We start from the raw sequence: 16,534 nt of genomic DNA on the forward strand, positions 1-16,534 counted from the left end.
ATATATATATATATATATTAGGTTTAAAAAAATCTTTGATTGTACTTCATTGTCTAATATTTGAAGGTTTTAGCGATAGCCATCACTTCCACAATACTTATCCGTATAAAATATTGCAAAAATATGCACACGAAACATACTGTGCTTAATAAACAAATACTAAATAAAATCGGGTATAAAATTCAGGATCTGGAATTGAAAATCAATGTTTTAACGTACAAAATGCAATATGGAACTTGGCCATTACCACAGCAAATCTATAATTTAAATCCGAAGCTGCGAAAGATTAGACTGACTTTATCTAATCCAGGTGACCGAAAAAATTGGCTGAAACACGTGCTATTAAAGTACGTATAGAAGTTTAAAATATTCAATAATTAACAAACTTTTAATGAGTCAATTAGATAAAGAATACGGATTTTAATATATTTATATTTCATAATAATGCTTTATTTTAGTCCTTCATCGGAGAGCAAAATGTATGCTCCTTGTTCAAAAGTGTTTCGTTCATCAGAAGCAAAACAAATGAATCGTTTTGATATAAAACAAGAACGTGTTCCACAACATATTAAACACAGTGAATTATCAGCAGCCTGCAGTAGCATTGAAACTTTAAAATCTACTAGTGACCAATCTGTGAAGTACAAAAATTAGAAATACATTCGATTTTACATTAATTTTTCCTGTTCATATAACACTAATGCAATTTTTATACAGATAAGCACAATAGATTGCTTCAAAAATATTTTGCACTTTCTCTCGATGATAGTTCCCGATCTTATTTAGTTGTTTTTTACGCAAAGACATTAATAGAAAACTGTTAATAAAGCATTAATAGAAAAACTAAAAATAACGAATTAAGAAAAATATTAATAGGAAACTATTAATGTTTTGCCCGGCGAAACCTTCCATCAAAAACTAAAAAATATTAATATATAACATGATATTAATTATTATACATTTTACTTTATCATATAGTAATAAGAATTCAGAGAAAGCGCAAAATCTTTGAAGCAACCTGTGCAATCATTGAGTTAGCTTATTTCGTTAGTGTATATTCAGCGAGGGCACATATATATCCGCAAAATGTGAATACGAAGAAAAATAATCTCTCTAGAAGCAAAAATTTCACGTTGCAACGCCAAAATGTGCAGCTACCATTTAATTCGAACGTGATTAATCATCAATCTTCAAAAATGACTCCTTCCTCAATGCAGAATGATGTATATGCAATAAATGCTAAATACAATCCATGCCACAAATTCACAGAGACTATCTATAAATGTAAATCATTTCTCAAGGAATTGCAACGTAATGATAAATATCTACATTCATTGAATCAGCCATCAAAAATGAGCAAAGTATCTTCTTTAAAAACCGCACACATAGCAGGACAAGTAAGTTTATCAAACATACTTAAATTAGCTCAATAAATAATATTGTATGATAATTATACATTTATTATATTCTAGACAGCTTTGTCGACATCGGAAGAAAGAGAAATATTCTGCGAGGCTTCTGTAACAGCAAAAAAAGAGGAAATAAATGAGACAAAATGCGAAAAACGGATGCAAGGTAACATAGTAAAAGGTACTGAAGAAACATATCATCAAAATAAAGAAAACGTATCTAAAGACGTTGTTACTTTAAAGACAAACAACTGTGCGTCCTCGAGAGATGTCGGAATTTCAGTTATTCCGATAGTGCAACCAGGGCAAAATATACATCCTTCTCAACTAACTTTAATCGAAGTCAGAAGAAAACTTCAGAATTTACATAATGTGCAAACATATCAAGACATGAGTCGGTCTACAAAAAAACAAAAATGGACAAATCAAATGGATCAAATCAATGAAATAGATTCATTTATAACAAATCCGATTATGAATATTTCAAGCGAATATTTCGAGCTAAATCGTTCAGAAGATTGTTTATCTTCCTTAGCTGATTCATCACATACGTCAAAAACATATCAATGTTCTAGTGAAAATCTTACATTGCAAAATACTTACTCTAAAGGATTTAGTCAATATGATATACGGAACAATCTTTCATTTGTACCAACAGAATCGCATTTATGTTCCCGCAATGCAAAATTACAGTCATCAGAAAGCTACGAAAATGATGAATACAAAGAATGCTTGTGGGAAAATATTTTAGATTGCAATTCTAACCACAAAATAGAATCGAATTCCGAAGTCAATAAAGATGCAATTAAAACAAATACTTTATTCAATACACGAGATAACATATCAGAAAGAATATTCTATATCTTATCACCTGAAAATAAGGACAATCAAACACAAAACGAGACATTGTTAGAGGAAAGATTCGCTACTAAAAAATTCAGCAACACATTTGATAAAAAACAATACCGAGAGAATGTGACAATATCTCAAAATAGTAGTCAAAGTAAAATATCAAACAATAGTAATAACAAGGAAAACAAATCGACGATATTATTGCTTCAAGAGGCTTTGCATTTCAAGAATACTTTACTGACACACTCAAGAATGAAGTGTCCGACAAGTAATGAAAAACAAGGCGATATTGCGGATGAATCTTCACTGATATCAAATAATAATTTTCCTTCAATGATAATAGATATCAAAGAGGAAGAGCCAGTTGTTAGTAACTCTTATGATAAAATTAATCAGCGTTACATCTGTCTAGAAATGAAACAACGACGTGACTTATTTCCTCAATATTTGAAAAAAGTAAATACACTTGCACATTGTGAAGACCAACAAAATACGAAGAGCCAGGATTATATTCGCGAAACATCTTCGGAATATTTTAGCATTACGGATCTCGCGAGTCATAATAATAATAATAATGTCGAGATTAAGAATAATGTTTCGCTGAAACCTCCGATTTATGAAAAAGTAATCTCGATAACGATACCAGTCGATATGGATGAAAGATCGATGCAAACGAAAACTGTCCTACAAAATATACGGACATGCGTACAAGAAAATTTAAGAAAAAATGCAACGTCCGATATCGACAATAACATAGCCGATAAACGTTCGCCGACAATGTTAAAATTCGAAGATCTCATATTGGAACGTGTTAAAAATATCAGAGATTACATAGATACTTTTCTTCAAAGCCAAAATATAGCAATTTTCAAAGCACGCAGAGCACTTCAATGTCAAGGTAAAAACGATTTTTTTCGATGTTCGGATGAGGCGAGTCATGTAGTAGTATATAATCGATCGATCGCACCGTCTAGCAGCAATAGTACCGAGCAAATTATTGGCTCTTCAAAGAAATCATCAGACATTTTAACAAATATATGGCCAAATTACATAGAAGAATACAAACAGAAAACAGAAAATGATTTAAAATGCTCTTCCGATCTGCACTTAAAGAGAAACCCAGGAATGTTCGCGCTTATCACTCCTATTAAGAATAAATTCTCTATCAAGAACAATACACAACAATCCGGAATACCTACAGAATTAGAAAAAGAAGAAATTGATTTGTCTCTTCCAGAAGTTCTAACATATTCTCACAAAATTGACTCAAAATCTACGCATAAAATATCGGATTCGATCACGACTCGTTGTGAAGAACACTCAAATACAGAAAATAATATAACTGATAAAGGTATTGATGTGAATGCAGATTTCCATAAACATAAAAAGCAGACGCAAGTCACTGAAAGTAAGCCATCATATTTTTCACTCGATGTTGCAAATGTTGATGCAAAAGTTATTCACACAGCACGCGAAGACTATCTAAACAAATCTAATTGCAATTCGATCTCTCGTAGTAATTCGTATTTTACTGACGAAGAGATAATAAGTGATGTAAAAATGGACAACGTATCTTCCAAATCTATATCAGACATGAAACATTCGCATTTAAAGTTAAACGCACAGAAAAAAACAAAACAAAATGTTACTAAACAACAAATATCCGTGGATGAATGTCTAAATATAGTAACGCCAAGCGAATTACCATCAGAATATTCTAACTTGACGATACTTATTAACTCAAATCTTATTCCTGATAAACATGATTATTCAACAAATCCGAAAACTACATCTTCTTTAATGATGTTGAAGGAAAATGATTTCATCTTCGATCCCGCTGCTTCTTTACTACCTCTCTCATTAAATAAAAAAAATGAAACATTAAATACAGACAGTACCTTATTAAATAATTTAAAACAAAATGATGAAATATCTATAGGCATCACAAATTTATCGCCTCGAATAGAATGTTATTCCACAAAACCATTCCAAACATATTCCCAAGTTAAAAGCGACATGTCTTTAATAACTAATAGACGTAAAGATTTAAAAGTCAACATATACCCAAAAAAATCTTCATTTTTGATGCGTTATAATACGAAATCTATCAGCGGTACATTACATGAGCCATACGCAAAGCTGCATAATGATAAAAATAAGTGTATAAAAAATAAATTGCGACTCACATCTCAATCAAAGTCTATTATATCACCACAAAGAGAATCCATTAAATCTTGTATACCAATTTTAAAAAATCGTTTAGAATCATCTCACAGAATAAAACATCAAGGGCACGCGAGAAGTCCTCTGAGAAGTCCATTGACTATGTTGGGAGAAAAGACTTGTACAAAAGTTCATGCAACAGAGGAAGTTGTGCGAAATGACAATGCTTCAATAAATAGGCATTTGCATGTAGACAGGACTGTGACAAATTTAACTAAATTAAATTTACAAAAGGACATATTCAATAAAGACTCAGAAAAACTTAATATGACGTTTAAAGAAAACATACCAAAAAAACATTCGGAAATTGTGTCTAGTGATCAAAATGTAAAATCCTTGGCAATCAATAAAGAACATTCAGATAAAAGCGATATAAATAGAAGTAAATCAGATACAAGCATAATGCAGCATATAAAAAAGATTGCTTCTAAAGAGATGATTGTTATTTCTATTATGGCAAATGATGATTTACGGAAGAAATATCCGGCGGATCTATTTATTTTAAACACGAAGAATATCAGTCCCACGACAGATCTGCTGATACATAAAAACAAATTATGGACCATTACTGTTGAAAAAAAGGAAAAAGAAGTTACGGCGAAACCTTCCATTGCAGATACATGTACATCAATGTCTAACTTACATTGAATTACTTGAGACGTACAACTTGTCTTTATCTCTGTAAATATTTTTAATATTTTTATTTATCGAATTCTTTTATATAAGAGTGCATTTTTTTCTAAATAAATGCTTTTTTTACATTTGTATGTATTAAATTATCTATAAGATAGAAAAAGCTTTTTAGAAAATTAAATTGGATATCCTAAAATTAAGAGCAGTGTCGAAAAGGAAAATAATTTCTCGTACATTAAAAAGGACAAAATTTCTTATTATATCAACATCTAGCAGTGTTATCTATCTTTTATGTATCAATCTATTTTCTTTATTAAATAAAAAAATAGAGTCTTATTTCAAAAGCTAAAATATACACGCCAATAACAAAAGGAGCTATTGTGTAGCCATACATACCTGCATTTGTACGCTTTGACAATTAACAAATTCGATACTGGATACCAGGGAATCAAATACAACGGACGATTTGCGACAGGAATCCATAACAACGGAATTCACTTTGCCTTTGACAGTAAGCGTGCTATCTTGGCACCGAAACATATAAACCACATTATTCATCTCTACGTTATCAATTACTAAATTCTCACCCTTATGATATTCCTGTGAAAAATATAATATTTTTAATACATATAATAATAATATAATACGTATAGTGTGAAACGCATTATTTAATATTTTTATTATTCCTTTGCGAAATGTCATACCACGAGCCATTTTTTGCCATCTCTAGTAAATACAGGTGGCTTATCAATAGGTGTGTTTGCTGACATCACAGTTTTCATTGGTATCGCATTGACCGTCGGCGCTTTGAATGGTGCCGGGCCGGATCTCAAAGCAGGATTTTTATGTGTTTGCATATCGGAGGTGACTTTCTTCAAACCTACAATATAAATATTATATATTACGTATTATATTCTCGTACGTCGAGATTATAGAGTTGCGTGGAGAAAAAAAAATATAATAAATGTATTCACTTTTTGTGATATCTTCTCCTTGATTAATCTGAGCAAAAAGGGCGCTTCTGTCGTCATTCAACATCGGTGCAATATCTCCGATTGGCATCGAAGGTGGCGGAGGGGGTGGTATGCATGCGCCCGCAGGTGCGCCAGTTTTTCCCCATACTAAACCCGTCGTATGATGTTGACGAACGTACTGTTGCAAGTCGGTCAATGTTTGCACCCACGCTTTACACCAGTCTATGTGTATTTTGTCTCTATAAATAAGTAAGTTTTAGTTCCGCTCCGGAATAAATTACAAAAAAAAATAATGAGTTTTAAAAAAGCTTACTTTTCTTTCCAATCTTTTAATACACGATTAGTGTAAAATTGACCGGCGTCATTCATTTCCTTTACATAAGGAGCTGGTGTAGGAGACACAGCGACCCATCCTAAAGCTGGGATACTTTCACTAATTGCTGATAAGTGATTAAAGAATGAAGATCCACGATTCTTCTCGCGAAATTCTTGAATCTGTTGTATTTGTGCTGACATAGGCGCAAATAAAGATACTTGTTCGGATTGATTCGTCGGTGCGGGACGGCTCGCCGCCATGTGTATAAATTGAAGCTGAATCCTGAGAGAGAGAAATTAAAATATATTTAACAATTTATTATGTATTATTTAATAATTTAATTAATTTAATAATTTAATAATTTATTCACTATATTACGTTCGTCTACTTCTTTAATCTCATAAAACTAAAATATTACTTACTGAAAAGCCTTTTCCACAAGCTTGCTATGAACATCTACATCGCCGCCGATTTTTTTACTTAACTGTAGATATTCTTTAACTGGTCCAGCTAAGAAGTCCTCATATCCGGCAATCGACATCTTTGTAGGTGGATTCGGAACAGTTTCCTGCTTCGACGATAGAGATAAACTACTTCCTGACGACGTAGACCTCCTCGGGGAAGGTGTGCTCGTTTGTACGGCAGTATCTTGTGTCTCAACTGCAAAGTGTACGTTTTCGAGTCGTCTCGTTACGTTTTCCAACCGGTTCACTAATTCTTCTAGATGTTCTTCTTTATCGGTGCTCTCACGACCTGCAATTTATTTTATAAACAAATTTATAAACGTTTGTATATTGACTGTAATAATTAAAAAAAAAGATTATTAATTCACTCACGTTTAAAAATAATAACATTAAACTAATAAACAAACACAAAGAAGAAAGTAAATTTTATCTCAAGGAATTTGGAAACATCTGGAAAACTCACAGACGCTTGGAATACTTCATCGAGTACTTGGAACACTAAATATAGAATACGTTTATAAATAGTTACGTTAGTTAACTACATCGCGTTAAGATCAGTACTTAAGTGAGTATATTAATAAAATGATATGTATCAAAATTAAGCGTACACACACACACACACACACACACACATGTACATATGTCTATTAAGGAAAAACGCGATCGGCGTAATTTTTAAAATTATAATGATAAAAATACATATAGTATCCGACTACAATTAAATAATTATATTAATGAACAATTTAATCGTTATCATTATCGAGATAATTTTGCTTCGTACTTACGAGACCTATTCTCCATTAAGAAAACATAATTTTTTAAATAAAGAATCAAATTAAACACCTGCTTCGTATTCATTTTGAAGTTTTGTCTCTATAAGACTAAATATTTTTGACGGGATTATCGGATAGAAAAAAAATTGGGTTAATTAAGATAATGATTCTCTTTTTTCCACTGAGTACATAAATGACTTCCATTATAAAATTTATCCTTAAATTCTCTTGAGAATATGCTTTATTTTACAATGCGTCGTAGATTAAAATTTCCTAATGCACGCAGAACCATCTCGCTAATGAAATCTGTATACAAATTACACCGCTCACGCTTTTCCTTAATAGATTAACTATATATTTTGTTTGCCTTATTTTTATTTTTCGCCAGAATGTTACCTAAGTTTTGAAGAATATTGCAATTATCCTATTATAAACGACGATGCGGCTACTAGACTTTCCGAAAATTGGCAAGAAACTGAAAGATATCTCAAATGAGATGACTTTCCGTCCGACGCGAGAATACTCCAGACTATTATTAGAGAATCCACCAACATCGTGCAGTTATAGTCCCATCCACAGAAATACGCTCGGCAAATGATTCATAATGTAACATAATCGCAATAGTATTACATGTAGCGCGTAGTTTTTCAATCGTCATATCTAAAGATATGTAATATACATGGAAAATGAAAATATGCACATCCGTATGCATTATAGTTGCAATCGCACTGCATATACCATTGACGTGGATAAATGAATTCTTTCTCTTTTTCTTTTTTTTTTTTGTCTATTTTAAATGTATAACAAAAATATCGACAATATAAAAAAATAAGCATGAGTGATCGAAATAAAAAAAATATATTTAAAATATATTCCAATATAATGTTTATTTAATAGCGCTTGCCTATATTGCATATGTAGGCACTGTACTTATAATTTTTTTCACGAAAGTAATTGTATAAAATAGACTATCGTGAACTGGTGTAAATGAGAGTGGATTGTAAGCTACGGCGAAAATTGCAAGGCAGACGCTGGGCTAGAATCCAGAACTAACAGCGTGTGAAAGAATAACAACCGACTAAGGCGCAGTTCCATAACTCACGATTAATTCTTAACCGACTTGGAGAAAAATGTTATATAAATGGACATATTTTATATATAATTATATACGACTGTATATAAAATATGTCAATTTTTTTATATAATTATACATAAAACATTTTTTCTCGGAGAGGTTCAACTTATTCCTCATCTCTGTCCAATTCCAGAATTGGAAAAAGATGAGGAATAAGTCTCGATTAAGATTTAACTGTGAGTTGTGGAACTGGGCCTATAGGAAATTCTCAGGCGAATCCTAACCGGTGTGCACCATCGGTCCTAACGGGTCGAATCTCACTCGGTGCTCCGTTGAATTCTGCGCAGCTTGCAACAGATCGGAGAAGAATCTGTGTCGCCTTAAAGCTAACTCGTCGCGAGCGACGGGCGTCGCCGGCGGTTCCTGCATGCCACTGCATCCACCCGAGACGTATTCGCCGTCGTCTTCCTCGGACAGCCAACGTGGAATCGAGGAAACTACGGAAATGACATATGATACGTCGAGCTTTTATTCTTAAAGATGCATGTCTTTCATTCTCGAAGAGTCTTGCGGTCACACGTGGCCCGCTCTGCCCCGCCCATCAAATTAAAGTTAATACTCCCATATATACAATTGACAAAGTGTGGTGGTCAAATCCCCCACGGAAATTATTACAAATCGATGTTCTTGCTACTGACGCGAGTACTATAGAATAGCTAGCATAGAATATAGGTCTGCCCACGAAAAGAGTCCATTTCTATTTATAAGACAAAAGACATTTACATGCCATATTTAATTTCGAACGCATACAATTTTATGTAATTTGTATGGTAATAAAAATTAAAAATAACGTTGGTTTACAAAAAAGAATTTTTAATTGCAATTTTAATGAAACGTGTTTGATTATGATTTAATTATTCGTATTGTTTAATAACTACATTTGTACAAAATACCAAGCACAATATCATTTTTTTTCATTTAGCGCGTATTTATCCAAACGGAAAATTTTGATATAAATATGTAAATATTTTAATATATTTGAAAATTGATTTTAGTGATTCTATTAATTATAAAAATAAAATAAACATGATTAAATATATAATAAACATTTAATATTATTTATATTAAATATATAATATTATTTATATTATATTAAAACTTAAAAGAAAGAGAAACTTGAATAAATTCTTTAAACAAAAAGACAATATCTCTCTTATATGAATAGAATTATTAATTCTTTTTATTCAGATGAGAGAAAATTTTTTTGAAAGAATATGACGATGTGTGTTTATTTCACAAAATAAAGATTTTTTAAAATAAAGATGGAAAAATATTTGAAAGAGAGAAAGACAGAGAACAATAATAATAAAACGAGTTCATAATAAACAAGTGGCTCAATTTATAAATGCGACATTTATAAAATATAAAAATGTCAAATATCGACATGTATATAAAATTATACAAAAATAATCAAATATTAACATGATGTGGACAGACCTATACATCGATGATCATAAAGACATGGGATCGCGGGATCCTAATGTACCTGGTGGCGCCTTCTTGATCGTCTCATTTTCGCTCGGATAGCCTTCAAATACCGAGTCGTCACCTTCATCCTCCGGTCCGTCATCGATCGTCCTTTCTATATATCCCGACGCGTCATAAAGATTCATTTTGACGGGAGCAACAGTACCAATAGAGTCAACATTTTCTGTCGGCTGCGTCCAATCTTCAGCGACGCCGTCAAGATTGCTGTTATCTTTGTCGTCGACAATTTTGTAGACGCTTTCTTCGCCGGCTTCCTCAACCGTTTCTTTCGTCGAAGACGAACTCGAGCTTTCCTCAATGTCAGTGTTTCCATTCGAATATACACGAATTGGAGTGGAATTTAGCGAATTAACGCGAATAGGAGTGGAATTTAACGAGGCATTCTTATTTTCTAACAAAATATCCTTATCCTCTAACGTGGCATCCTTATCCTCTAACGTGGCATCCTTATCCTCTAGCGTGGCATTCTTATCTTCTAGCGAGACATCCTTATCCTCTGGCGAGATGGTTTTATCTTTTAGCGAGACATCCTTATTCTCTAGCGGGGTATCCTTATCCTCTAGCGGGGCATCCTTATCCTCTAGCGGGGCATCCTTATCCTCTAGTGAGACATTCTTATTCTCTGGCAAGGCATCTTTGTCCTCTGATAAGGTACCTTTATCCTCTGGCGAAATACTTTTATCCTCCAGCGAGGCATCCTTATCCTCTGGCGAAGTGTCCTTATCCTCTAGCGAGGCATCCTTACTCTCTGGCGAGGCACCCTTATCCTCTGGTGGGGTATCTTTATCCTCTGGCAAGGCATCCTTATTCTCTAAAGAGACAACTTTATCCTCTAGCGAGACATCCTTATTCTCTAATGAAATATTTTCTGGCGACGTTTTCTCCGACTTCTGCACATCACCATTCAATTTGTCCACCCTCGTCGCGAATTTAATCTCGTCATCCACTTCGACGGAAGCTGCGGTCAGCTTGGGCGATCCCACTGGCGTGTCATCCTCTCTCTCGGCGTTCGCCTTCGACGCGCTGTTACATACGCAGCACTTAAACATCGTTCCTGTGTATCATTCACCTCGTACTCCACGTATCTGTCGTTATGTATACTTGCTACTCTTCCTGAATATGTATTTCAACGTACGATGACATAACATACGATGATATAACACCTTTAAGAATTATAATTTCTCTTCAACTCGTAAAATCTTTTATAAATTAATGAGTTAAAAAATTTCTATTTGATTCAACGAGAAAACTGTTTAAGTTTCTTAATAGACTTAACAATCAGAAATTTAACAAATATTTTTAATGAAACGTAACAAGATCAACAATTTCCCAGCCCGCAATGCCGTCTCATGCGGATTCGTTTATATCGCCAATATAATCGTTCGTAAACATAACAAATCAATTATAACTGATGCGTGCAGTACCCAAAGTATGTCTCAGGATGCATCAACATCGTCGTCTTTTTACACGAACGGTGCGGTGATAGCGTTTGAAACAAGGCTCAAAAGGCACAAGCGATCGAAAATCGCGCTCGAACAATCGCCTTGTGATAAAACACGGCTCCTTTTTCTCCAGCCACACTGCAAGAATTCCGAATATATGCTCCAAAGTGCACAACTTTTTGATAACAAGAAATTGAAGAATTCGAACGTAATTGTTAATTATCGACAGAATTGTCATCACACTCTCGTAAAAAAAGCAAAAAACAAACGCACGAGAGTTTTTGGAAGCTTTCGCAGAGCGAGGGTCGGAAGGATTCCAGAAGCAGATCCTAGAATGGAATATATTCCGACCGAGAAAGCAGTCACAGGATAACAGAATGCAAAAACGCACTCGCCAGCTGGATAAACCTAAACTTGAGAATTTTTGATTGTTGCTGATAAGTATCGCGGAAGGAAAAAATTTAATAGGTATCTCGAGAGATCAACAGAACAGCGAGGAAGACGGCGACGATAACGAAGGCGCGAGCGGAGAGGCGGCGGCTGGAGATAACGTCCTAGATGCCCGTCCGGATTTGACGTTCCCAGTTTCGACCGGCGCGATGCAACGTTCCACCCCCGCCTCGCCGCTCCTTCTTCGCACCTCCGGGTCACGTCCCTTGTGCTGCCGCTGTTCGGAAGAGAATCGTAACATCCTGCTTTCGAGGCGACTTTTCGACTGAACCCTTGGATCAACGGAATTAACTGACTTTTGACCATTTATATAAGTTTAATTTTAATCCCGATTTGACTAACTCTTCATCTTTTTCTAATTTTAAGAATTAGAAGGAAGAGCAAGTTTGAATGAGATTAAAGTGTTAATCTAATTAATAGAAACGGATATTTAATGAATTTCAGCATTGTAAATTAAATTTAGAGTATATTTTAATATTTTATTGTCTTTTTTAAATATCTTAATATAAATAGCGTTTCTTTAATATTTGAAATTTTGAAATTCTTGACGAGTTAAAAAATCGTCACCCACAAATGACGGGATCTTTACGAATTTTACGCGTCACCCATAGATACGTGTAATGTGACAATTAAAGTGTTAATTAAATTGGTAACATTTGAAATTCGATAATTCGATATCTCTAATTTAATCTTTTCTTTTATATTGCAAAAAAATTAACAACTCTATCCATGAGATAATTAAAGTGTAGATTCGGGGTGAGTGGTATCGAAAAAGATAAATCGAGCAATCGATTTAAAAAATGAATGATCAAGCTTCTCGATGTATTGACAATTTTCTAGTAATTTTTCTTCAGGTGATTATTTTTCTGTCGGCACAAGTACTTGTAATAATAAACTTGAAACAATATTTCTAATTGTACAATTCGTCATCTTTAATCTAATCTTTCTTGTCCGTGTGTCAAATAAAATTAATAATTTTGTGATAACAAGATAAATATTGATAAATATTTCTTGATAAGTTGACTATCAATTAATTGAACGCAGTCATCCTAACGGACCAGCGCCCAATTTTATTGCCAATCAATAAGTAGAAAAAAATGAATGTGATGATTGTAGACCGTCATGACAAATAACAATATCTTACAACTCTATACTACTATACTCTAAAAACAAACAATACTGCTATGAATTTATTACCATTAATGCTGCTACAAATTTATTAAACATGTTGTAACACAAGTGTATTTTGATGGAATATATAACATATACAATTTAAATAATATATATATATATATATATATTATGTAATAGAATATTTTGAATCAACTTAAATATTTTTGTTACACTTTCACACTATAGGTTTGTTTTGTATTGCTGCATTAAACTGCATTAGAACTTTTTTTCTCACTTTCATCAAATATCATGCATTCCAGTAAACACCAACTAACAGTATTATAACATTAATGTTATAAATTTCAAACTTAAAATATAAATATGATATAATATGTTGTACGTAACAATTATTGAGTGTAAAATTATAACATGGATATTATATTACTGTTCCTTTATGTTACTAAGATGGATCTAATGAAATAGATATATCTTAGAAGTATAAGAAGTATACACTAGTTAAGTTATAAAAAACAGATCTTATAATTTTAAAGAGCTTGCTGTAACAATGGATTAATCCACACTTTGTAAAAACAAAGTAGGTAAATAAACTTTAAATTAAAATGATAGAAAAAATATCAATAAATCACATTTTAAAATTTAATTACTCTATTTATACAAAATGTGGATTGTCCACTGTGTCCACATGTTGCAGCATACCTTTCAATTGAATGAGTGATACTTTCTTTCATCCTAACCGAATTCGTTACTAATCTTTCCTCTAATCTAATAGACCCATTTCTACCAAAGTAGATTAACCTTAATCTCGGATTAACTTATTCTTTATCTTTTCCTAATTCTTGAAATTAGAAGAAGATAAAAAGTATAAGTTAAACGGAGATTCAATTTAATCTATTGTATATTGATAGAAATGAACATAAATCGAACTATGCAGGAATATCTCATGATGAAAAATCAAATTTCACAAGTAAGTTTAAGGTAATTTTAATTAAATTCCAATTAACTTAATCGACGACATATTCGACCGACACACTTTTTAATTGTACAATTCATTGTCCTTAATCATAAATATTCTTTATCTTTACTTATGTCCATTTCTTGTAGACTAAATTTAATCTTAGTTTGACTTATTCTTTATCTTTTTCTAATTCTAAGAATTATAAAAGGATAAAGAGTAAAATTAATCAACATTAAAATTAATTTACATTGGTAAAAGTAAACATTAGTCCTACTTAAAAATTCTTTAAATTCCTAATCGTGCTCTTATTAACTTAATGATAAATTCAACCGATACAATTTCTAATTATAAAATTAGCTATTCTCGATCTAATCTTTCTTTTCATGTGTCAACAAAAAAAATTAATAATTCCATTTACGTTAACAAGATACTGCAGATATTAATCGACAAGTTAATTGAAGTTAATTGGAGTAACCTGTAGAATCTGTACATCAAGCTTGAGGTTATTGCATTAAATGTTCCAACAGATGTACGAAAGTTCAATGGAATTGAACAGTTTAACAAGATATGATAATTATCTATTAATTCTAATCGAGATAGTCCTAGACAAAGTTTATCTAGAGTAAACGGGTACGACTCATACGAATGCACACGTCACCGGCAATAAGCGTCAAGTGAAATGCATGACTCAAGCCAGGCAACGCTCACCGGAATGCGTAACGGCGGCTAACCAAACTTTGCGCTTTCAATCTCCCCGAGCTAGCCAGCCTGAAAAATAAATCCGCGCGAAAGAAAATCTATCCATTTTACATATAATTTGAATATCATACGTTCGATCGCGCTTAATATTAGGCCTCCTGACGGAAAATAAATCGAGAAATATGCAGAAAGGGAGGTGCACCGTCGAGCGTTGCGGTATAAAACGATCGTCGTCTAAACTAAATGTACACTCACCGTTCGATGGAAGATCCTTGTATAAATCACCACCGCTTGTACGGCTCTTTCTCGATAGAATATCGACGAAAAATCGGCAGAGCACGACTTATTGTACGGGCAGAAATTTCAACTCCGGCGATGCGCTGACAGGTAGACTGACTGGGGCGTTTGCCGGATGTGCCGGAAGTACTGTTTTCGGCCGCTCCGATTTTAGCGGCGGTTTAAAATCGCCGATTGCACGCGCACAGGTCCGTCTTCAGTTCTGTTCGCCAGGGAAATGCACGGCGTATTCGAACTGTAATAATACTAAAAGAAAAACTGGAGCACTGGTCGTTATACTATAATCAACCGACAGAGAAGGTTTCAGGCGACAATGTATCCCTCTTTCTCTCAGTACAGTCTCAACCAAAAGTTCGTTTGCATTTTTTTACGCAGCTTTTGTATCGCACGCTTTTATTGGAGATGTAAAAACAACATTATTGTCTATTTTTAGTAATGTAGACTTTTAATTTTTTATGTCTATGGATTTAACTTGCTTTCTACCTTTTCCTCGTTCTAAAAATAAGAAAAATTTTAAGAGTAACTTAAACCGAGATTAAATTAATGTACATTACGATAGAAATGGATCAATAACAAAAGACAATAATAGCAAGTCAATTTTTTTTCAATTAATATATTTTATTATGAAACTTTTTTAGGCTTAATTGTTTTTCACAAAACTATAAAATACTCGTTAAAATATGACTTATGCAATTTAGTAATTATAATAAATTATATAATAAATAGAATAATTTCAATATAAACATTTTTCATGCATAAATATATGTAAATACGTATAAACATATGTAAATATTCATAAACATATATGAAATATGTCCATATCCTATTTATATATCCCTTTTTCTTTTATAAAATTATTTTTTAATATAATAAAAAAAAATCAAGTTTGAAAAAATGTAAAAAAATGATTAATGTATAATTATTATATAAAAGTATATATAATTGTGTATAAGCAATTTTTTTTATGTTTTTCAAAATTTTCTTCTAAAATAAACAATACAAAAAGTATCCCTTTAATTATTTTTTATGTTTCCACATTATTATTATTATTTCTATTACACTAAAAAGTAATTTTACAGAAGAAGAGGAACATAAACATGTACGGATATATATATCATTATATATGTTTATAAATATTTATGTATGTTAATTTTATACATATTTATATAACATTATTTATGTATGTTTATACATATTTATACATACTTATAAAAAAGTGTTTACCAGATTGTTTTGACGCTTTAATAATTATAAAAAATTAAATAATCCTTTTCATTCAAGATGCAAATT

General features: G+C 32.4%; 2 protein-coding genes across 6 annotated transcripts in view; one reads left to right on the plus strand and one right to left on the minus strand.

The window, feature by feature from the left end:
- LOC108752903 overlaps nucleotides 1-5,156 on the plus strand; it is a 5,802-nt gene extending 646 nt beyond the window's left edge. Inside the window, exons 3-7 of one of the 4 annotated variants that reach the window (XM_018494096.1) lie at nucleotides 67-347; nucleotides 459-641; nucleotides 1,052-1,397; nucleotides 1,473-3,669; nucleotides 3,779-3,893. In XM_018494096.1, the coding sequence (XP_018349598.1) occupies nucleotides 67-347; nucleotides 459-641; nucleotides 1,052-1,397; nucleotides 1,473-3,669; nucleotides 3,779-3,807 (3,036 nt within the window). In that variant the 3' untranslated portion in view covers nucleotides 3,808-3,893. Of the gene's footprint in view, nucleotides 1-66; nucleotides 348-458; nucleotides 642-1,051; nucleotides 1,398-1,472 lie in introns of all 4 variants that reach the window. The other 3 variants (XM_018494093.1, XM_018494094.1, XM_018494095.1) reach the window with 3 other exon arrangements.
- Nucleotides 1-15,290, minus strand: part of LOC108752904 (adenylyl cyclase-associated protein 1) — a 16,441-nt gene extending 1,151 nt beyond the window's left edge. Inside the window, exons 1-7 of one of the 2 annotated variants that reach the window (XM_018494097.1) lie at nucleotides 10,266-11,437; nucleotides 9,004-9,216; nucleotides 6,830-7,160; nucleotides 6,405-6,689; nucleotides 6,092-6,330; nucleotides 5,822-5,997; nucleotides 5,514-5,717 (exon numbers count right to left, since the gene is read on the minus strand). In XM_018494097.1, coding sequence (XP_018349599.1) covers nucleotides 5,514-5,717; nucleotides 5,822-5,997; nucleotides 6,092-6,330; nucleotides 6,405-6,689; nucleotides 6,830-7,160; nucleotides 9,004-9,216; nucleotides 10,266-11,316 — 2,499 coding nt within the window. In that variant the 5' untranslated portion in view covers nucleotides 11,317-11,437. Of the gene's footprint in view, nucleotides 1-5,513; nucleotides 5,718-5,821; nucleotides 5,998-6,091; nucleotides 6,331-6,404; nucleotides 6,690-6,829; nucleotides 7,161-9,003; nucleotides 9,217-10,265; nucleotides 11,438-15,202 lie in introns of those variants that run through there. The other variant, XM_018494098.1, reaches the window with a different exon arrangement.
- Nucleotides 15,291-16,534: the final 1,244 nt, after the last annotated feature.

Source organism: Trachymyrmex septentrionalis, unplaced genomic scaffold (assembly GCF_001594115.1).
Source record: "Trachymyrmex septentrionalis isolate Tsep2-gDNA-1 unplaced genomic scaffold, Tsep1.0 scaffold62, whole genome shotgun sequence".
NCBI classification, from domain to species: domain Eukaryota; kingdom Metazoa; phylum Arthropoda; class Insecta; order Hymenoptera; family Formicidae; genus Trachymyrmex; species Trachymyrmex septentrionalis.